The following is a 22,566-nucleotide window of genomic DNA, read 5'->3' as shown; positions in this document are numbered from 1 at the left end:
TTGGATTCACCATGCTTTTTCACATACAGAAAGGGTCCCTTTCATTTGTGAAAGAGACTGAGACCCAGCAGAAGCAGCTACTGGAACGAGAATAAATGTTGGCAGTTTTCTTTGCATTCTACTTTACAGCACTCTCAACCACCCTTCAACTATCTAGAGCAGCTTTTCAGGATAATTGTCTGCCCCTTTCCTCCACAGAAGCATTCTATGCATTCAATTCTGCCACTGAGAAGTCAGGATCCAAATTCTTATTCCAAAAGGGCTATAACGTCTAATACCGTGATTCCCCGAAAATAAGACAGGGTCTTATATTACTTTTTGCTCCAAAAATGCATTAGGGCTTTTTTTCAGGGGATGTTTTATTTTTTTCATATACAACAATCTACATTTATTCAAATACAGTGGTGCCTCACAAGATGAATTTAATTTGTTCCACGGTTAATGTTGTCTTGCGAAAAATTCATCTTGCGAAACGTGTTTTCCCATAGGAATGCAGTGAAATCTAATTAATGCATTCCTATAGGCAATAAAAGTCAGAACAAAGTCAAATTTGGTTTACAAAGGGCTTATTAAGTGGTCTTCAAAGCCATACATATTGTGCAGATGATCTAAAAATTTCAATAAAAAAAACTTTAACTTTTTAAACATCATAGAAAAACATTTAAAAACCAGCAAACATGAGGCAGGAACAAAAAACAGAAAACATTCATCTTGTAAAGCACGGCCATAAGAGCATTTGTCTTGCGAGTCATCAACCCCATTGCCAAAACCATTTGTCTTGCAAGTTTTTTTACCTGTGAGGCATTTGTCTTTGGAGGCACCACTGTACACCACCTTTTTCTGGTTGCTGCACAATGGTGGAGGATGGGGTTTCATTTAACTGGGGCTTATTTTGGGGGTAGGGCTTATATTATGAGCATCCTGAAAAATCATACTAGGGCTTATTTTCAGGTTAGGTTTTATTTTTGGGGAAACAAGGTAGTAACCTTCCCATTCTACAGAGGCTAGAAGTTCCATATGCAATACTGTTGGATAGACATGTAACATGGCAGTGTTCCACCCAAAAACAACATTTCCAAACTCACTTATTTAACAGCCTCCGCATAGTTCTGGTACCTACTCAGATTTCTGATCCATTACTCATGAGCTTTTAATTTCCAGACCAAGAGTGCAAATAACACACAAGTTACCACAGACAAGAGAATTGCATGTATGTATGAGAGACAGCTTAAATCTCTGCACAGCCAACGTTCACTCAAGACCATGGGCAATTGCCCTCTCTCATTCTGCAGCCCTGTATTACTTTATCATCTGTATCCAGCACCTGGAGGGAGAAGAGACTTGTCTGCCAAGCAGAGCCAATTTGCAGTTTAAATTGTTTTCATATGTGATTTTAATTTAAGGAAAACTTCTCCCCAAGCTGTTGCTAAGTCCTACTAAAACATTTATGCAAACAAAAGTCTTGTGAAGAACTTTGGAAAGCTTCTGGAACACAATGATTTGTGACAGTCGCAAGCTAAACCACTGTAGAGCATAATTCCAAGAAAAATTCAGCATGAGCTAGAACAAAAGGAGGGAGGCAAGGAGAAACAGACAGCAAGAGAAGGGCTCTAAAAGAAAAGTACTTTATGTGGCAACCAAATGCATGATGAATTCTGACTGCTGTGGGGAAACATACATGTATCGTACCTTTATTAGCTGGTTAAGAATTAACAACTGAAAGTGAATCTTGATAAGACAAAAAAGTGATGGCATTGGGAATATTACCTGACCTAAATAGCCACACATTCCTGGAAACAGAGATGAAGTTTCAGGATGCTCTATTAACATGTTCTGATGCTTCCCTTGGATGACACCTGAGTAGCATCAGTAGGTTATAACATTCTACTAGATCTAGATGGCCATCTAGTTGCAATCCTCCCTTACTAACCCAGTTCCTCTTGATCTAATAGTAAATCAAGATTAGATTATCAAAACATAGGCTGCTCTAAAACAATTGCAAGTTTAAGCTATTAGAAAACAGAAACCAATTTTGTATGTGTCACAGAAAATCCTTCATTTGCCCTTGTTCCAGAGTTGCACATTTCCTCCTATCCATGTATCTTCCATCACCAGATCAAATACATCATGCCATCTTTTTTAAAAAACAGATATGGATAGATTTGTTGCTATGTTTTATCATCTTTTTTTTAAAAAAAACTGCTATGGTTGATACATTCTAGAATTTTAATCTTTAAAATACACTGGTTGTTAAATATTTTTTAGTATTATTTGAGTGGTCATTCAACCAACACTAGCAGCATGTGTAAGCTGGTTTCCTTCCTGGAAGAGAAAGTACAGCAGTATGATGTCTATTCTCCATGCTTCTGCCCAACAATAGAGAGCGGAACAGACTCTCTTGGAAGACCAATTGAAAGCAGGCTGCCTTTAGGGAAAAAGAAAAATACAAAATCCAAGAAGCAAGGAGTTGTACGAGCATGACACAGAAACACAGTACTGTACTGTCAGGAACAATGCTGTGTTCTTAATGCCCCTTCCCATGGCTATTATTCTGAGTTATTGATTGCAGAGAGAAGTGAAGTGATCATGGAGGATTCTGTGGATGGAAGGAATGCTGCTACACAAAGAAAAGGATGTGACATGTGACTCCCTACTGAAAGGGAGAGACATCACCATCAGGACAGCTGAAAGAGAAAAGAACATACAAGTGATGGGAACACCAAAATCATAATAACTAATAAGACAAAATGGAAGGAACTTAAAGAAACTGGAGTGACAATATAAGGAGCTTCCGGATTAGCTGACATCTGAAAGATGCATGTATGGAAAATTAAGAAATATAGAAGATCACTAAGAAATAACCAGTGTTTATAGGGATAGTTAAGGGAAGCAAAACTCACACTTGTACAAGAAAGAGCTTTTCAAGTATGCTTGATGATAAGAAGTACAAAGAAGCAGTAGGTCTGGTGCATGAAAAGGATGAAGACATGCTAATAGATGACAGGGAGAATTTTGCTCTTTTTTTTTCCTCATAAAAGAAACAATGCTGAATATATTGTAAGTAGAATAAAAGAGGGAGTGAAAAGGCTGTTGCCCAAAATATAGAAAATGACAGCTTGGGAACACTTAACTACTCTAAATAAATTCAAGTCTACAAGGTGAAATCAAAGGATACTGAGATCTGCAAAAGTTTCAGAGCCTTTGTCTATACGGTAATGTTTGGAATTTCTGGAGAACAGGTGATTTCCCTGAAGATTGAAGGTGAGCAAATATTGTCCCCACTTCAAAAGAAGGGGGGGCAAGGATTAAGAAAAATACCAATGACTGAAATTGACATCAATATGAGGGATGTTTCTAGAACATAACAATGGCCTGTGAGCATTAGTACAACACATGCACTAACAATAGCCAAAATGAATTTTTCAAGAACAAATTATGCCAGTGTGAACTGATAGCTGTAGTATGCCTAAAAGGAGCACATGAACAGTGAACAAGTTACTAAGAAGTCATTCCTTTATAGTACAACCTTGGGTTCCCAAATGTTCTTGGACTACAAATACTGGTCAGCACAGCTAATGGTGAAAGTTTCTGGAAGATTTAGTTCAAGAACATCTGGGGACTCAAGGTTGGGAACCACTTCCTACTTGCTGGGAAGGTGTACTGCCTCCATCATCAGTATTAGAAACCCCAGTTTAGATCAAACCACATTCAGAAAAGGATAACTGGGAGCTGTCCTTGGTGCTGTACCCTCTGAATATCCAATTAACTTTTTAGACCAGCCTGAGTAGGACACCAGGAACTGAATCTTGACCTTCCCCAAGCAAAGCACTTACTCCAACTGAACTATATCCCCCTCCTCCATTCATTTTTGTAGGTCTTTTTTTTTTTGACAACTCAGAAATTTTGTACTGCAGTAAGAACATTTCCTAACTTCATTAGGTTTAAAGTTTGTCTCTGCGGCAGAGATGGTTAAGGCTTAAGTGTAATTATCTAAGAAACTTTCTATCAAACAGAGTATTCTACTAATGCTTCTTAAAGCAGATTTACTAGTATACCATCAAACGTGGGTGGTAACCAAAAACATCTACACTGATATAAAATTCCTCTCTCCTCTGGTGTCTCTTAAAGATGTAGAAATTAAATATACAATTTCCTTTTGTTATGAATCACTTGCAGATATCAGGGCACTGGGGCAAAACAATTCCTGTTCTCACAGTATTTGTAGATCAAGTGTTGCCCAAATGCTGAATTATAAGGAAAACAATCTTCATACTCCATATGTTTGCTATATCTCTCTCCTGTATAACACCTCTTGTAGAATATAATTTCATAGAATTTAGCAGAACAGTTTTGCAATGAAAAACTTTCATGATCTTTCCTATAGGGAAAGATTCCTCTTCTATACAAATAATGTGATGGCTTGCAAGGTGGAAACTGGCCAGACGTTCCAAAACAAATTTATTTCTTTCCATTTTTGTCCAGCTCCGTCTCTGGACATACTTCCCCCACACAATTCCATTTGTTCTGCTCCTTTGTGTGTTCAGCCACATCCAGTTAGTGTGTAAGACACTTCCTACAGCTAAAGCATTTGCTCCTTTTTTATCCAGTTCTCAAAAGAGCTGTCTAATCTGATTTGAGATTTCTACTTTATCCAAGTCCTAAGAGCCTAACATCTGCAGCTCCTCCTTCTCTGTGTGAAAAATCATCTCAAGCTCTAGAACAAGAGAGGATACATTCCTACAGCTTTCCATCATAACCTCTCTTTGCAAAGACTTTTGGTTTAGATCCAGAAGATTCCACTCCTCCTTTATGAAATACATAGCTGTATGCTCCAAGGTACTAGTTTCTATAGAATGAGCATGTTTCTTAGAGCTTCTGGAACTGTTTCTTCTGTGGGTAAACAATATTTACAGTGACATTCTCCCCAAATTTAAAAAAATCAGGCTTTCTTGAGCCGTAACATCCAAGCTATTTCTACCTCAATCCTTTTTCTTCTTTCACTTCTTCCTTCTGGACTAAGACAGAGATTGAACCGTACACTCAGTGATGATCTTGGAACTGAGCATACAGTAGGTAGTATTGTGTAGGATCTGGAACAGACACAGGCATATCTGCATCCTAACTGATAGTAAGGACTGTCCTAGGTGAAATTATAGGAAAGAAGGTAGGAGGCAAACATGCTGCACCACAGAGAAGTCCTCTAATTTTTAGGAAGGCATCTTCACTGTCTTTTGTTATTAAATTTATAACTGTTACAGAGAAAATCACTGAAAAGGGAAGGATGTCACATTATATTGTACCATAAAAGATCACAGCTAAGCAAATAAGAGGCTTGGTAAGATATATAGCTGGTGCTAGACAAATTATACTATACTGTATGCTAAATTTTCTTTCTACCATTTATTTAGTAGAATCTTTAAGGGATTAAGCAAAATACTGACAGGATTTTTACTGATGTTCACAAAGGAATTGTGCAACTTGCTACAGCTAAACCCCGAAAACTGACAAGGAGCTGGTGACTTGTCAGTTGCAAGCCTGGTGATATACCATATGTTTATTTATTTATTTATTTATTTTGCTTTTGTCATGGATTCATTCCACCTAAATTATTAGCTACATCTTCAATGGAGAAATAAATCCCATATCTGCCAAATGAAATATGAATTAGAAATTGATGTTTGGTCAATGTATTAAATACTATGCATTTAGTATGACTTAAGACAGAATATAGAAAAGGGTACAAACTTTGGTTTTTCACTACATGACAGAGAAAAGTCACATTAGTGAAGGAAAGAGAAAGTACAGCTGTGATTCTTTTGGATACTGATTTATTAACACATCTTATTTCTAAAAAGTTAAAAATATGGTAGAAGGAAAGCAATGTTTAAATCACATTTCAGAAGTGTTATCAATGTTTGAGTGACATAAATGTGAAGGATGGGGAAAATATTCTTGGTCAAGATAAACAGTCTCAAAGCTTCCAATAGACACCAAACAAAATGAAAACACAATGTCTTCAGACAAGTTCAGATTCTTTATCATTCTTACATATGTCCTCCTAATATGCAAGAGATACAGGCTACATTATTCTCAGGTTAAGAAGAATATATTACACCAGTAGATGTTAAGACAACTCACATTTAATGGGTACAGCCAACACAGGGATCCTCCCTGCAAGAATCAGTGGAAGACACAATCCCAACTTCACCTTCCCTGCCAAATCTGTCCTTTTTGAGCACCTGATAGCAGGAAAGGTGGTATTAAGCATACTAATCTCTTTAGACAGAGTTGAGAAATTGGATGTACAGATTTTAAAAATTCATTACACTACAGGAATTGTAAACTTCAATTTCCCTTAAGAGTTAAATAGTCTATATAAAGATTCTGATGTGCAGCACAGTGCTAAGTTTTTAGACAAACATGGAGATAAGAGTTATGCATAATATAATGGAAAGAACATATACATACACATCATGGAAAAAATACCAATGAGGGCACATACTGTATAGAAGAAATACAGTCAAAGACAGTCAAAATCATAACAACGTACTCATTTCTGAGAAGTGCAATAACAATCATAACTTCAAAAACAGTCCAGCCCATCTCACAATTCAGAGCTGTCACCTGAACAGCGATGAGCCATCCACTGTCAATAGTTTACTTTTGCTGTCAAATGTTCTACATCCATTCACAATCATATCACACCTTCCAATTTAGTTCCACCCCACTCACCTTTTTGGAGCACATAGTCTTAGTTACTATACAAAGAATTTTTAAGGAGGCTATTTAACTGTGACAGCCCTTCTAATTAGAAGAGAAACTATAATCTGTAACTCTTAATCCTGGAATCTGTAATTGGGGTGAAGGTCAGTATGGTACAAAGAAAGCATCTCTGCACAAGTTTCAAGAACTCTATACAAATTAAAAAGCAAATCAACATCCACAAGCATAATTTCCTAGGTAAAAGAAGGAGGGGAACAGTATCTTAGTTTGAGCAACTGAACAAAGAATGCAAGTGTACAACTAAACTTTCAGGAACATAGTTGAGTTACTTACAGGGGGCGGGGGAGGGAACAGAGCACTGTGGCATTCTGAAGATTAAAAAGTTTATTTTGATGTAAGCTTCTATGAACTAGATACATCATGTGTCACCCTCAGTTGTTATCAACATAAAAATTTATGGTATGTGGTGTGTGTCAATGTCCTTATAGCACCTTATCTCTATTCTACTAATAGTAGGCTTTCCAGCTCTCCAGCCCAGCTCTTTCCATTTGCTGTTATCATATTCTTCTGAATAATACTGTCAGGTGGAACAAACTATGTGTCAAGACCATACAAGTACCAAAATATACGTATGGTGAAAACCAGGGACAAACATCATGTGATTACAAAGGAGATAAACAGCAGAAGCTCATTTGTGGGGAGATAAGAATAATTTGCAAACGAAGAAAAATTATTTCCACAAATGTAAGAATAATGAAACCCCCACTTCATACCCTCATCACCTTCACATGGTACTTAATATCCCACCTGAACACACACTTTCCTGATTCCCCTGATGAAATCTAGTGCCTTCTTTGAACGTTCCCTTTCCAAGTTAAGTAACGAAATAGCTATCAGTCAGCAACAGTAACGCAGCCTCATCATTCATTTAAAAACTAGTTACTGCAGAAGAATCGCGTTCCCAGACTGGTATCCTTAACCTTACTACATACATCCTCTTCCAGTCAGCAAAGACATTCGCTACTAACTGGTTGTGGGGGCAAACGTTACTTGCTCGTCCCTTTGCCAGTGCCGAAGAGGGCTCCTTTTAAACAGACACGCGATTTCCAGGCCCCGGCCGGAGCCCTCCTAGCAAAAAAAAGTTCCAGCGGCCCACCCTTCCTCTTCCAGTAGAAGCCGTTCCCTCATAACGAGTAACGTCGAAGACAATAGAAAAGGAACTCAATTCAAAGAACTTACTCGCTTTCCATCTTCCGTAAACTAACCCTCAAACCCACCCCCCCGTCAGCATTCCCTTACTCACGTCGTTTCTTCACTCGCCTCACAGGCAACGGAAACGCACAGCGTCCCTTGCACGCATGCGCGGTGGGCCTGAGGGGCGGGGAGGGAGCGAAACGTGTTCACGTCTCGCGTACGTGTTGCGTCAGGGCCGACTCCGGCCATTCAGATGAAGGAGGAAGAGAAGTGGGCGGTACCATAGGCGGAAGGGTTCTGGAGGACAGGTGTGTGCTCTTCTGCCGAGGATGCGGGGACTTCAGTTCGGTGATGTTGAGAGACTGCGGGTCAGGGTCGTTGAGGGTTTTGGTGCTGCATGTATTTGGGGCGGGGAGGTTATTTCTGCTTGGCTTCAGACTTGCATTTTCCACGTTTTCGGGGAAAAAGTCATTTATTATATGTTGAGGTGCGCCCGATCAGTGTTACGATTGCAGTCCTGTGCAGCTTGAGCAGGAATACTGCTAAATGGTGTGGGGTTTTTTTTCTCCTTAGCACCAAATTTTGAGTCTTAGCCAGAAAGAGAGGTAGGAGAGGCGGTGAATTGCTAACCTCGGCTCAACGTCCGGGCACCTGAGGATTTAAAATGCAACCTTTCTCTCTCTCCACTCCGCCTTACTACTTCCCTTTTCCTTTCTCCTTTGCTGCTGACTTTTTACATCTGCCTGATGAACGGGATGTTTTCTTTGAAACTGACACAGTTGTGCTTTTATATGCTTTTTGGGGGGGGGGGATCCTAATCAAAGGATCACCTGGCTATGTATTTTGGAACTAGCCGCCTTTGTTCCACGTTGAAGCTACAGATTCAGAGGTAGGAGAGGCGGTGAATTGCTAACCTCGGCTCAACGTCCGGGCACCTGAGGATTTAAAATGCAACCTTTCTCTCTCTCCACTCCGCCTTACTACTTCCCTTTTCCTTTCTCCTTTGCTGCTGACTTTTTACATCTGCCTGATGAACGGGATGTTTTCTTTGAAACTGACACAGTTGTGCTTTTATATGCTTTTTTTGGGGGGGGATCCTAATCAAAGGATCACCTGGCTATGTATTTTGGAACTAGCCGCCTTTGTTCCACGTTGAAGCTACAGATTCAGAGGTAGGAGAGGCGGTGAATTGCTAACCTCGGCTCAACGTCCGGGCACCTGAGGATTTAAAATGCAACCTTTCTCTCTCCCCACTCCGCCTTACTACTTCCCTTTTCCTTTCTCCTTTGCTGCTGACTTTTTACATCTGCCTGATGAACGGGATGTTTTCTTTGAAACTGACACAGTTGTGCTTTTATATGCTTTTTTTGGGGGGGATCCTAATCAAAGGATCACCTGGCTATGTATTTTGGAACTAGCCGCCTTTGGTCCACGTTGAAGCTACAGATTCTGATTTGTCAACAACAATAATATTAAGAATATTGCTGTCCCGTTTTTGCACTTGCTGAATGGCACTCAAAACAATTTACAGTTGACATGAAATGAGAAAAATAATAGGCATGAAACAATTCCAAAAAAGAATCAAAACTGCTTATGGTTTGTTATCTTAAATTGGAGCTCTGGCTTAGGTTCACTGTTTGGGCTGCGCCTGGGAGCTCTTCAGACAAAGGATTGTCTATCAGTAGGGCACATAACTAGGCTACCTACATGTCAGTCATTGTAAAATCTGAAGTGGGCTGCTTACATCACAGTTCCATCAGCGCTTGGTGTGTTATTTAAAAAAAATGCATATGTCATCATTTTTTTTAAAAAAAAGATAACACATTCATACTAGTAATCTGCTCATGTTTAATTAAAAAATCCACACAGTTAAAATAGGAAAATGACCAAATTTTTCAAAATAATCTCCTTCAGTATCTTCGAGGTAGAGAATAAACGTTACTTGTTCTGCCAAAGAATGCAACAACATATCAATTTTATCATCACTTGGTGAAAGGACTCTCCTCATAACTTCATTGTTGCAAAATATAGTGATTGCCTTTGAAGACAAAGTGCTGTACTATCTGTTAGGAATGTAAATCCTAACTTCTTACATTCCAAATGGTGATTTGTAACTTTTTTCTTCTTGCCAGCAAGAACTACAAGGAAGTTTCTGTTGTGCTCATTAAAATCCTCACAACAGCAAGAATGATGTTTGGGACAAAAATGGCGAACCTTAGGCAAATTTGCTGGGTTTTGGTGGTAGATAGTAGAATCTGTATAAACATAGAATCATAGAAAAGTGAAGTTGGAAGGGGTCTAACAAGGCCATCAATTCTAACCCCCTGTTCAACGCAGGAATACAATCAATAATTGTATTAGTCAAAGCTAGGATGACTACTGCATTATGTGAGGATCTGAAGCACTGGATACTTTGCTTGTGTTGTTAATAGTCAGCCAGTCCTCTTGTAGTTGTAGTATGTGTTTGCATGCACTTTGCTATTCTGAGGGAAAGAACGCAAGTTACACTTTATGCAAATTTCAGAGACTTGGAATGAAGTTAAAATAGCTATTTATGTTACTCTGAACTGGAGCTATATGTTATAGATGCTGTAAAAATTTTAACCTACTGAGGCACGCTAAAGCAATGGTGGCAAAAAAAAGTGTCCCACAAGATCCATTTAGCCCAAGGACCATTTTTGCACTCTCTCCCCCCAAAAAATTGCGTTCAGAAAGTCACCATGTACCTTCTAGAGCCTGTGTGAGCACACACACCATTTTTAGGACCTTTACTACCCTTGGGACTTCCCATTCACACACACACACCCAAAAAAACCTTAAAGCGTCATGGCTATGGTTACTTTATGAATTTGTTGCTGAAAGGAGAACTCTGGATGTCCAGCTAATGTTTAGTATCTGTATGTAAGACTACAGAAATAAAAAGAGCAACCAAATCTTTGCAACCTTCTCTTTTGCTTATTGTGTGGTGTATTTGCTTTGAGTGTTCATCCGAGAAGGAGTTCTTGGGGTTTTTTTTTTTGGGGGGGGTTGTTTGTTTTGCTTTCTTGTCTAATCCGAACAGTTACAGAATGACTGGTAACTATCTTTTTAATTGTACACATGTGTTAATTATAAAATCTATTATTTTCAAAGTATTTATAGATCACAAATTTTCGGAGCAGCTCCAAGGGCAGTTTATAAATCAAAACCAATTTTAAAGCACTCATAATTAAAAAGAACTCAAATCTGATACATGTGAACTCAGTGAGGCTAGTTCTCATGTTAGGCATGTCTGACTCTGCGAATGTTAGCTGCTTGTCTAAAACTAAAGCAACGAAGCAGAGGGCTGATAAAACTCACTCTACTTTTTAATGTGTTTGTTTCAGAACACAAAAAGAGATGTTTGATTTGGCATCCCTGAAGGAGTCTGTAATGTTCATAGCTGTTTGGCAGAAACTCACATTTGGAATGGGGTAACCCAATATGTTTTTCTACCTGATGCATGAAGACCCATATCAAAATGCATAATACACAAGTTCTCTTGTGTATTATGCATCTGCTCCTCCCTGGCAATAAGCAAGGAAAAATGTGGATTAAATTAGTAGCCTTGTTCATCAGAGCTAAGTAAATAGCTCAATTTCTTTCAAAAATCTGAATAGAATTTTATTTCTAGTTTATTGCTGTGTATATTAAAAGAGACTGCTCTGTTATACCTAGCACAGGCATTGTTTCTGTTTCACTAGCTGTGAAATGTTCTATAAGCAGCTTATTTATTGCTTTGTTATTTTCTTGTTTCAATAATGTCCTTTTATGTTTTTACTCTTTGCTTATTTTCAGTATTTTCCTTTACGTTTCCCTTTCAGGAGTATACAGTGCCGTCTCACTGGATTTTGAAATGTTTCCTTTAAAGGATGTGGAACTCGGAGCGTTCACCTTCTTTGCTTCAGCTCTCCCGAATGACGTTTGTGGAAGTAATGGTCTGCCTTTGACACCAAACTCCATAAAAATCCTGGGGCGTTTTCAAATTCTAAAGACCGTTACACATCCCAGACTTTGCCAATATGTGGACATTTCTCGTGGAAAACATGGTGAGAATGAATTCTTCCTCCCGTCTTTTCTCCTGTCTTCAACTGGTGTGTGTGTGTGTGTGTGTGTACAAGTGTTACAGTAATTATTTAGTACATATGTTTCAGGGCATTGTAGACTTTAAAGACTTGAGAATTCTTTTTCCCCAAAGGCTGCAGAATGCTTTTCCCCCAGACTGACTCCGCTGCCACATTTTTCACTCTTGTCTCTCCATTGTTACACATAAGAGACACAGATGTAGTGTGCTGCTGGACTGTAAACCTTGGTTACCCTGTAGCTCAGATCACATTCATATTTTTAAGATACTTCCTTTTCTTTTTCACACTCTGCCTGTCATTACTCTTCTAACCCTCTCGCTCTCCCATCATCCACTTCTTATTTGGGGGAGGGGGGTTGGCTTGCCTTTTGTTTTAAATCCACAGGCTTCTTTCGGTCCATGTATTTCAGAGGTATCTGTAATTCATCAATCTGCCTTGCTTTTTCTTTAATTCCTTAAATCTCTCTTTTGATGTTCAAAGTTTAAAAGAAATGTGCTCAACAGAAGGCAGTTTCAACAATTCTTTTTCCGGTTCTTACATTTTGAACATTATCAGTGAAGCATATATCACAGTGAGGATGAAGCAGAAGCTGCAATTCACACCTCTTGATATGTATCTAATAGACCATAGAATATTGCAGAGAGCTGCGTGAGATAGGTTTCAGGTGTAACTTTCCTCTGATTATACATCCAGTTTCACAGGGACCAGTGACAGTGATTTCCAGGCATGAAGAGTTCCCTCCCCTGTTCTCCAGCTCCCTAATACTTCTCCAAGTCAAAAGGGCAACCTAAGGATTCCTGGAACCCGAGGATGTTGGGGAAAAGAAGCTTTTAATGCCCTTAAGATGGCCACAGCACAGATTATGATTTTACATAATTTACAAATTGTAACAGGAGAAATGGGATTTCAGCCATTGTGACATGTTCAAACTAGCAAGTAAAATCATACCTGTCCTTTAAAAATGTCATCAGTGCCCACTGCTTTCTCCTGTGGGGGAGCTGATTTAAAAAACATTGATGTGTGCATTATGTTGACTAAAATGAAATTATGACACTTGTTTAGAACAGGACCAGAAGTGAGTGCATATTAGAGCCATCCCGGATGGATCAAATCCCACTGAAAATTACTTGTTTATATGCTGCTTTTCTCCCTATGTAAGGAAGTCAAGGCAGTTCATAGCATTAAAACATATTATGCATAATTCCGTTTAAAATAAATAGCTCATTAAATGACATTAAAAAGAGGTTAGAAAAACAACGAATAAAAATATATCAGAGCATTATTAAAGCAGATAATGAGAACTAAGCAGCACTGCAATTGAGGTTTTTCTGGATCCATTTGAGGCATGCAGTTAGATTTAGATTAGGCATCCTTCAGTCTCGAGAGACTACGGTAACATGCTCTGTGTGGAAGACTTGGAACAGCGTCTAGTGCGGCTGAGAAGGCCAATATAAGAGTGACAATCCCTTCTACACTGAAGACAAATCCTATCTCCCCTGTCCAGCTCCCTGATTTTGATGGTTTCGGGACTGCCTCTTCACATTGGCCTGCTGAACAAGGGTCTCTTCAAATTGGGAGAGGCGATGCTGCATAGCCTGCCTCCAGGCTGAACGCTCAGATGTCAAGGTTTCCCGTCTCTTGAGGTCCATTCCTAAGGCCTTCAGATCCTGCTTGCAGATATCCTTGTATCCCAGCTGTGGTCTCCCTCTGAGGTGATTTCCCTGCACTAATTCTCCATACAGGAGATCTTTTGGAATCCGGCCATCAGCCATTCTCATGACATTCCCAAGCCAACGTAGACATCGCTGTTTCATAAATGTATAAATGCTAAAAATTCCAGCTCGTTCTTGGACTCCTCTGTTTGGAACTTTGTCCTGCAAGGTGATACCAAAAATGTGTTGGAGACAATGCATATGGAACATGTTCAGCTTCCTCCCCTCCCATGCACAAAGGGTCCAGGACTCTTTGCAGTACAGGAGTGTACTCAGGACACAGACTCTATAGACCTGGATCTTGGTATATGCCATCAGCTTCTTATTGAGCCATACTCTCTTTGCGAGTCTACAGAACATGGTAACTGCTTTGTCAATGTGTTTATCCAGCTCGACATCTGGGGAGAGAGTGTCAGAGATAGTTGAGCCAAAGTACCTCCAATTCTTGTGTGGAGATGTTAATAGAGGGAAGTGAGTCCACGCCCTGGTCCATGACTTGTGTTTTCTTCAGGCTGATTGTTAGTGCAAAGTCTTGGCAGGCCTTGCTAAAGCGATTCATGAGTTGTTGGAGGTCTTCAACAGAGTGGGCAATAACAGCTGCTGGACTTTGGGCTTTGCTCTCAATCTAGAGAGATTAAAGAGCTTTCCATCTGATCTAGTTCAGAGATAGACACCGGTTGCAGTTCCAAAGACGTGCTTCAGCATGACAGAAAAAAAAAATCCCAAACAGGGCCAACGTGAGGACACAGCCCTGTTTCATTCCGCTTCACATGTCAAAGGAATCTGATATTGAGCCATCAAAACTACAGCGCCCTTCATTTCCTCATGAAAGGGCCTGATGATGTTAAGGAGTCGAAGTGGACATCCAATCAAATCGCACATGCGCCTGGCGATTGCCCACCAGAGGTGTGGCCGGGCGTGGGATGGGGTGCGGCATGAGGTAGATGGGGCTCAGACTCCGGGAGGCCAGCCTAGAGCCTCACGCCAGAAGAGCCACAGTGGGGAAGGAGCCTGCGCCAGCTTACACCATCTTGCCCAGCCAGCAATGGCGAGGGCAGTGCGCTCTGGGCTATGGCTGGGCTGGCGTGCCTCCAATCCCCAGAGTGCCAGTGCCGCCGCCACCTTGCCTCCTTCAACACAGGTGCGCACATACCTGTGTGCCCCCTTCCCTACACACATACACACTCCACTGGCCGGCTGGCAGCGAGACACCCCTTTCCCCTCCCGCACCCTCCCTCTCCTCCTGGGAGACCCTAGCAAAGGGGGCTGAACAAAAGGTGGGCCCAACAGCTGACCAGACCAGCAGTGGGCTCGCCAGGCAGGCTTTCTGACCTGGACCCGTGCTAAGCTGTGATCCTTAGCCCTCCGTCGGGGTGGGGGCTTTTGAACCAAGGACAGGCAGACCTTTTGGGCGGGCAGCCTTCCACGTAATTCCGCATGGCCCGAGCAGGGCTTGGCTTGCCTTTTCTTGCTCGCCTCGGGTGGGAAGCAGTGTTGCTATGCGAAAAGCTCTGCGAAAACCATGCCATGTGCCTTGGTGGGGCGAAGCCGGTGGATCTGCCTGGAGCGGCAGCGAAGGGCACGCATCAGTCAAACAGGGAGACAGGCGCCCATGTGCAGCTGCCCCCCAGCTTTTGTGCACTTGCTTGTTTGGCCGTCCCTACCGAGTTTTGCCTTTTACACTTAAACGCGTGAGCATGACATGCCCACCCGTGAACTCGGGGGTGGCCCCATCCCCCAACCAGTCCACGCACGGAGCCTGCACCCCCCCAAATGGTCCATGGTCCCAACAAGGTTGGGGACCATTGTTCTAGGTTATTAGCTATTCCACCCAGTTTGTTATCATCTGCAGATTTGACAAGCATTCCCTCCACTCCCTCATCCAAGTCATTAATAAAAATATTGAAGAACTCTGAGCCTTGGGGTACCCCACTAGTTACCTCCTCCCAGTTAGAGAAGGACCCATTAATCATGACCCTCTGAGTATGATTCTGTAGCCAAGTGTGTGTTCACCTGACACTTGATCTATCCAGCCCACACCTAGTTAGCTTGCTAATCAGAATATCATGGGGCACTTTGTCAAAAGCTTTGCTGAAGTCAAGATATACTACGTCTGCAGCATTCCCTCTGTCTATTTGGGAAGTGACCTGATCAAAAAACAAGATCAAATTAGTGTGGCATGATTTATTCTTGACAAATCTGTGTTGGCTTCTAGTTATTACTATACTGTTTTCTAGGTGCTTGCACAACTCTGCCACCTCTGCGCAGGGCTTCTCCTCTTCCATGCAGACATACAGCAATCATTTTGAGTCTCTTTGGTTCCAGTTGTGATGGAACCCTGGGGCAGGGGCAGAGTTGCATAAGTGGCGGAGCCATACCCACCAGGGCTGAAAATTAGAGGGAACATTGCTGGTATGTGTCTACCAGAGCTGGCAGGGACCCTATGGATCATCGCGTCCAGTTCCAGTCAAGGAGGCATAGTGGGGAATGGAACTCCCAACCTTTGGCTCCACAGCCAGCTACCTAAGTCACTGGTATATATAGACTTGTGCAAGTTGCAATCTACTGAAATCGCATCCCTAAGTTTTCTGTGTAATTTTTCTATGTTGCTAATTTGGATAGTAGATATTCCTCTGGGGAAGTTAGTGTGTGTGCTTGATACTGCTGTGATGACACATACTCCTGATCTGAAATTCTTTAAGGATGCTTGTGGCCCTTCCAAATATAGCTGGCAAAAACTTCCATTGGCTCTCCCAGTGTTGGAATTAGGAGAGTTACAGTCTAAAAGCATCTGGAAAAGCACAGTTGCACACCTCTGTTCAAAGGTAGATATATAACGTGTGCATAAAGGGGAATCTTGATATGTATGAAGCCCCCTTTCATGCACAGTGTGTGCATCATAATGAGTAGCATATTGCTAGATGTACATATTCATAACCTGCAGCTGTTCTGGTTCCTACCTAACTTGCCTTTCCTGGTTCTGTTTACATTGTTGTTTCCCCTTATTGGTTCTTATGGTGCATATTGCATGTGGTCTGTCTCTTAAGAGCATTGTGTTTTTATGTATACAGTTAAACCAGAAGTCAGGTTTTGCCTGTTTTCTGTACGCTGTTCAAAACTGATTCAAGATGATCGTGCTTTCTTGGTATTTTGGCATTCACTGCTAAAGAGAAAAGAAAAATCAGCATTCCACCTGGGGCCAGTTTTAAAGAGAATATATATAGTTTTAACATGGTGAATTGTGTTGAACTAGCTTGCGCTCTGTAGCTAAACGTTCTGTTTGGCAAAATGGAGTGCGGCAAATAGACTTCACTCTGTAAATCTTTCCCTTTTCTCAACAAGTGAAGGTTTGTATGAATGGAAATATTCTTGCAACCGTATCTGGAGCAAAAGAAAGAGAAAATGTTACTGTTCTAAAATCAGCAAGTAAAAAGGAATTGCAAAAGAGAACAATGCATTGTGTTGCATGTATCACCAGCAAAGCCTGTGTCCTACAATAGCTCTGGTGTTGCCAGTCAGAGAAATATTTCTGCTCCTCAAGTTGGGTAGATGGACAAAGCAACTGTTCATGCTACCCTTTCACACAGACATCAGCTGTGGCAATTAATAGGACATTGGACGCTTTTTTAGGGACGTGGTGGCATTGCGGGCTAAACTGCAGAAGCCTGTGCTGCAGGGTCAGAAGACCAAGCAGTCGTAAGATCAAATCCACGCGATGGAGTGAGCTCCCGTCGCTTGTCCCAGCTCCCGCCAACCTAGCGGTTTGAAAGCATGCAAATGCGAGTAGATCAATAGGGACCACCTCGGTGGGAAGGTAGCAGCGTTCCGTGTCTAAGTCGCACTGGCCATGTGACCACGGAAGATTGTCTTTGAACAAAACGCTGGCTCTATGGCTTGGAAACGGGGATGAGCACCACCCCCTAGAGTCGAACATGACTGGTCAAAAATTGTCAAGGGGAACCTTTACCCTTTACCTTTTTGGACGCTTTTTTAAGGTTGAGGTGGCAGAGTTGGTGGGACCACAACAGGTTAAACCCCTTGACTTTCTGTATGTGTTGGTAAATTGCTGCTCTTTTAGGACTGCGATGTTCTGGTTGTAGATAGTAGTATTTTGTTGTTTTAATAGAGTCAATATTGTATCACATGAAAATAATAATAATTTATTATTTATAATAATTCTGCAAATTTTTTGGTAATACTTTTGAAAGGCTTCCTTTGGGAAGGAACCTCAGACGTCACAGGATTTACAAGCGGAACTCCTTGTCAGTGCCTGTCAGGGAGATCCACCTGCTGAAGGCTTCTCTGTACTTTGTTTGGAAGGTACAACATTCTGGGGGCAGAATGGACATCTTCTTGTGCAGTGGTGAGAAGGTCCACCGCTGTTACTCATCCACATCAGATGTCTAGTGAAGAGAATAAAAAGGATGAACCTTGGGAGGAGAAAAAGAGGATCACTCTTGGATTCTTTATCATGAACTAGCAGGAAAGACCACCATCATTGCTTCTCCACCGTTTAGGCCCCTAGAAGGGAGAACAGAAAGGCATTCCATACCTGAAGGTACTGAGGTATGAAATCAAGCATTCTGGATTGGAAGAAGGAGTTTGCACCTTGTTGGTGCTTTCCTGACAGAGAAAGCAAAAAAGAGTTGTTTAAGGGAATGGATCAGGCTGTTACTCTAACAGATCCCCCAAATGGGTAGGAACTAAGCCACTCCTAGAGCTGATTTAGTTTATTTTCCTCTTAAAATTTCCAAGGAAGGAAAAAGTCAAGAAAGAGTGAAAAGACTTTAAAAAATATTATGCTCAAAATCCTCCAAGGTAGGCTTCAGCAATATGTAGACCAAGAACTCCCAGAAGTACAAGCTGGATTTCGAAGGGCAGAAGAACTAGAGACCAAATTGCTAACATGCGCTGGATTATGGAGAAAGCCAGAGAGTTCCAGAAAAACATCTACTTCTGTTACATTGACTACGCAAAAACTTTTGACTGTGTGGACCACAACAAACTATGGCAAGTCTTTAAAGAAATGGGAGTGCCTGACCACCTTATCTACCTCCTGAGAAATCTATATGTGGGACAGGAAGCAACAGTTAGAACTGGATATGAAACTACTGAATGATTCAAAATTGGGCAAAGAGAACGACAAGACTGTATATTGTCTCCCTGCTTATTTAACTTATATGCAGAATAATCATGCGAAAGGGTGGACTCGATGAATCTCAAACCGGAATTAAGATTGCCGGAAGAAATATCAACAACCTCCGATATGCAGATGATACCACTCTGATGGCAGAAAGTGAGGAAGAATTAAAGAACCTCTTAATGAGGGTGAGAAAGTGAATCCAGTGACTGCCATTCAGGGTAGTGCTCCCAGTATAAACCTTGAATTATATTCACACTGTGTCAAAAAGTGATTGCTATTTCTTTTGGTTTAAATTTTGTCTTTCTTTACTTACATAAATTTGCTAATTTTGGTTTTTATAGAGTAGTTAGCATTAAATAGAATATTAAATCCTTTTTGTGATATATTTCCACATGCATTTAAATGGTTCAAAATATGGACAGCGAAACAGAAATATGCTGAAAATGGCAGTTTGGCTTTGTGTTTGAGATTGTCTTGCATACAGTATTTGTCAGTGCAATAGATATTGAAGTGAGAGGAGAAAAAATGGTGCTATATTCTCTGAAGCTGAAGCTTTTCCAAACTTTGTAAATTGTTTTCATTTCTTGTATTTGTTCAGCTATCTTCCATATAATATATACTCAGTGTGACTGTTATATTTGAATAAACTGAATAGACATCCTCTTTGAATTATTGAGAGGGGGTATTGTAATAATATGTTTTTAATTTCAACAGAGTGAAAGTGTTTGATGCCTACGAGCACTGAAATACTAAATCTGCCTTTGCATGCGTGTCTATTTTTCATCAGAGAGGCTGGTGGTGGTTGCTGAACGCTGTGGAAGGAGCCTGGAAGATTTGCTTGAAGACAGGAAACCAGTGAGGTATGGAATCGAGCAAAACATTGCAGAGGAACATTTTAACTGAAAGGTTTATCTGCTTTTGGCTGACACAGTCCAGACACACTTTTTCTTTTTAAAATGTTAACTACCTTTACAGGTCTATGTAGACTCAAAACTGACATCTTCCAGTGCTGCTTTATCCTTCTGGCAACCAGATAAACACATGCTTAGGGCGCAGTATATATTTAGTTCTGGAAAAGAAAAGGTTTTATTATGGAGATACTGAATCCTGCCAACCGTTTCTCTCAATATATTTTGTTTGCATTTTAATTTATGTTTTAGATTTTTAAAAATTGTATTTCCCCATCTTTAAATATGTATGTGTTTTTGGGGGAGAACCCTGAAACGCATTGAAGAACTCTATGTACACACCACAGATTCCATTGCTTATGAGTCAGTTCTTTTGGATTTTATGCTCTTAAATCATGAATGGCAACTTCACTTTTGATGGAAGAAAAGGAAAATTAATATAAATTAACAAGTTTTTTTAGTTTTTATAGTACCTTGCTTAGCACAAGAAATTGTAAAACAATACAGAGGTCAGGACATTTCCGCCTTCCATCCGGGACCTGCCTAATACATTTTATTGCCTGAGGCACAGTTTAAAAAACACGTATTGTGGTCTGAGGTAAACGAAAAAGAGCAACACTCCCTCTTCCATTCTGTACAAAGAACCCTTGCAAGCAGTTACAGTCCTGTTACTTTAATGTTGGGCACTGATTGTTGTCCACAGCCCCTTACAAATCCATCTTCCTAAAGAAGAAAATTGCCAGGTTGCTTAGGAAGAAATGGGTAGGTGGCTGCCATTATTCACTTCGCCTGAGGCTGGCCCCACGTCCATTCCAACAGAGGGTACATTATCAGTAAGTGGGAGAGGGTTTAAACCCAGCTGTACTAATGGTCCATGTAGAAGATAGCAAAGTTGATGGTGTCGTAATATGCTAGAGATCATGCCAAATCTTGCACAATAACAGGTTGTTCGTGGCTGTCACAGGTGGGATTGCTAATAGAAACAGGCCCTTACAGTGGTGTGTATCTTTTGATAATCGAATCAGCTAGCTGTTCCTATGTGTGAGACACAAAATATAATCCTAAACAATGTTTCTTATAGAGATTTTAAAGACTTAACTGTGTCCTTTTGCCCATCCTTGCATTTCTGATAGCAGTGTTAATATTTTCATTTTACTACTGATTCCCGGTGTGGTGTGGTGGATAGAGAGACATATTAGGACTCTGAAAAACAGGGTTCGAATCCCCACGTGGCCATGAAAACTCACTGGGGAAGTGGCACTGGCAAAAACATTCCTTAAATATCTCACTTACCTTGAAAGCCCTATTAGAGTTTCCAGATTGATGGCACAGAAGACAAACTGAACTCAGAACTATATGCGAAATAGGTGGCTAAGTAGTTTAATGGAGTAGTGCATCTGTCTGTGGAGGCATGGGTGAGGGGTCTGATTCCCCATTGTGCGTCCCAAGAGAAGAGACAACTTGTGCATGCTTGGACAGGCTGTGTGGTCCCAGAAGAAGAGACTGGTAAACCACATATGCATCCTTCATATGTAGAAACCCCTGGGAAGAATCACCATAAGCAGGAATTGAATTTATGATACGTAATTATATGTATGTATCAATAAAATAATTTATAAACAGAGTGACAGAAAAGAGTGTATAGCATCACAACAAAATGAAGCTTCATTTCAGTTGCCACCGTGAACACGAATAAATATCTGAACATGAAACTTACATACAGTAGATATTAAAAAGCAGAAGAAGTCTCATTGTAACCTGTTGCAAATGAACATCAGCTTCAAATCTCAACAACAGTCTATTAAAGGTGAAAGCTCTCAGTTGCCAGATGTGTTCTGACCATGTGGTCTTCTTCATACCTGAGAACTTAAATCACCCAATTCAGAGAAACTAACAAAAGCACAATATCCCTTTGTGTTTAGTTTTTTTTTTTAATCTTCTAACCAGCTCCTGCATAGCACAGATATGTAGAGTTAGTATCAAAAGACCTGGAGAAACAGTTCTCAAACAAAGAAGCAACGGAATGAGATGTAAAATAACAACATTTTATGAGTTTACCTTTAGAAGGCTGCTCTATAACAAAACAGGTTTGGATATTGTACCATCTGAACATTGAAAGCACTTCAGTTTACAATATTTATGATTGGGTTTTCCTTTTCTCTTTCAGTATCTACTGTACGAAGTTTAGAAGTTCGTTTATTTTATGTGTGGCAAAAGTGTATGAAACGTGCCTGGTTTCATTTTCCTGTAGAGATCTTTTTATACTTACTCAATAAATCGCACCCTATCTCTCAAACATTGACAGATTTGAAGCAGGCAGGATTGAGTTCAGCAAGGTTAGAGAATTGAATGGCTGAAGTTTTTTGAAGAATTTGGAGAGTGCATAGAGAGCCAAAGCATAAATAAGGAGGAAGTGAAACGTTGGGCTGGCTGAAATGTCTGAACTTGCTGGTGAAGTGAAAAATAGAGTGTCCTTATTACTAAAACCAGGAAGTATTTCTTCTGTTTCAAAGATCAGATTCAGAGTGAGAAGCTGTCATGAAAGAAGATGCTGCACTACTGGTTGAAATTTAAAAAGAAAGGAAAAGGAGAAGAATGCTCAGGAAATTAAAGTGGATTTAAAAGCAGAAGTGGGGCAGGAAGTGGAGCTGAAATCAAACAGTTTTGGAAAGCATTATCACAAATTAAAGATGAAGTAAAAAAACTGGGTTTAGGAGTTAATCAGATTGATTGAAGGATCCAGGCCAAAGCTAGGTAGCTGTAGGTACATGAAGAGAAGCTCA

General features: G+C 40.5%; 2 protein-coding genes across 19 annotated transcripts in view; one reads left to right on the top strand and one right to left on the bottom strand.

The window, feature by feature from the left end:
- AIMP1 (aminoacyl tRNA synthetase complex interacting multifunctional protein 1) overlaps positions 1-8,126 on the bottom strand; it is a 41,180-nt gene extending 33,054 nt beyond the window's left edge. For 6 of the 15 annotated variants that reach the window (XR_013536850.1, XR_013536851.1, XM_078376562.1 and 3 more), the window contains exons 1-2: positions 8,027-8,120; positions 6,139-6,239 (exon numbers count right to left, since the gene is read on the bottom strand). Coding sequence is in view for 6 of the 15 variants with exons in the window: in XM_020796375.3 (XP_020652034.3) it covers positions 6,139-6,140 (2 nt within the window). In the remaining 9 variants the exon portion in view is untranslated. Of the gene's footprint in view, positions 1-6,138; positions 6,240-7,962 lie in introns of all 15 variants that reach the window. The other 9 variants (XM_020796376.3, XM_078376558.1, XM_078376559.1 and 6 more) reach the window with 6 other exon arrangements.
- Positions 8,127-8,154: 28 nt separating this feature from the next.
- TBCK (TBC1 domain containing kinase) overlaps positions 8,155-22,566 on the top strand; it is a 109,072-nt gene continuing 94,660 nt past the window's right edge. For 2 of the 4 annotated variants that reach the window (XM_078376554.1, XM_020796368.3), the window contains exons 1-3: positions 8,155-8,225; positions 11,760-11,984; positions 19,663-19,735. In XM_078376554.1, coding sequence (XP_078232680.1) covers positions 11,792-11,984; positions 19,663-19,735 — 266 coding nt within the window. In that variant the 5' untranslated portion in view covers positions 8,155-8,225; positions 11,760-11,791. Of the gene's footprint in view, positions 8,286-11,282; positions 11,370-11,759; positions 11,985-19,662; positions 19,736-22,566 lie in introns of all 4 variants that reach the window. The other 2 variants (XM_078376553.1, XM_078376552.1) reach the window with 2 other exon arrangements.

This window comes from Pogona vitticeps, chromosome 5 (assembly GCF_051106095.1).
Source record: "Pogona vitticeps strain Pit_001003342236 chromosome 5, PviZW2.1, whole genome shotgun sequence".
Taxonomy (NCBI): Eukaryota; Metazoa; Chordata; class Lepidosauria; order Squamata; family Agamidae; genus Pogona; species Pogona vitticeps.
This window is presented reverse-complemented; position numbering and strand designations above follow the sequence as displayed.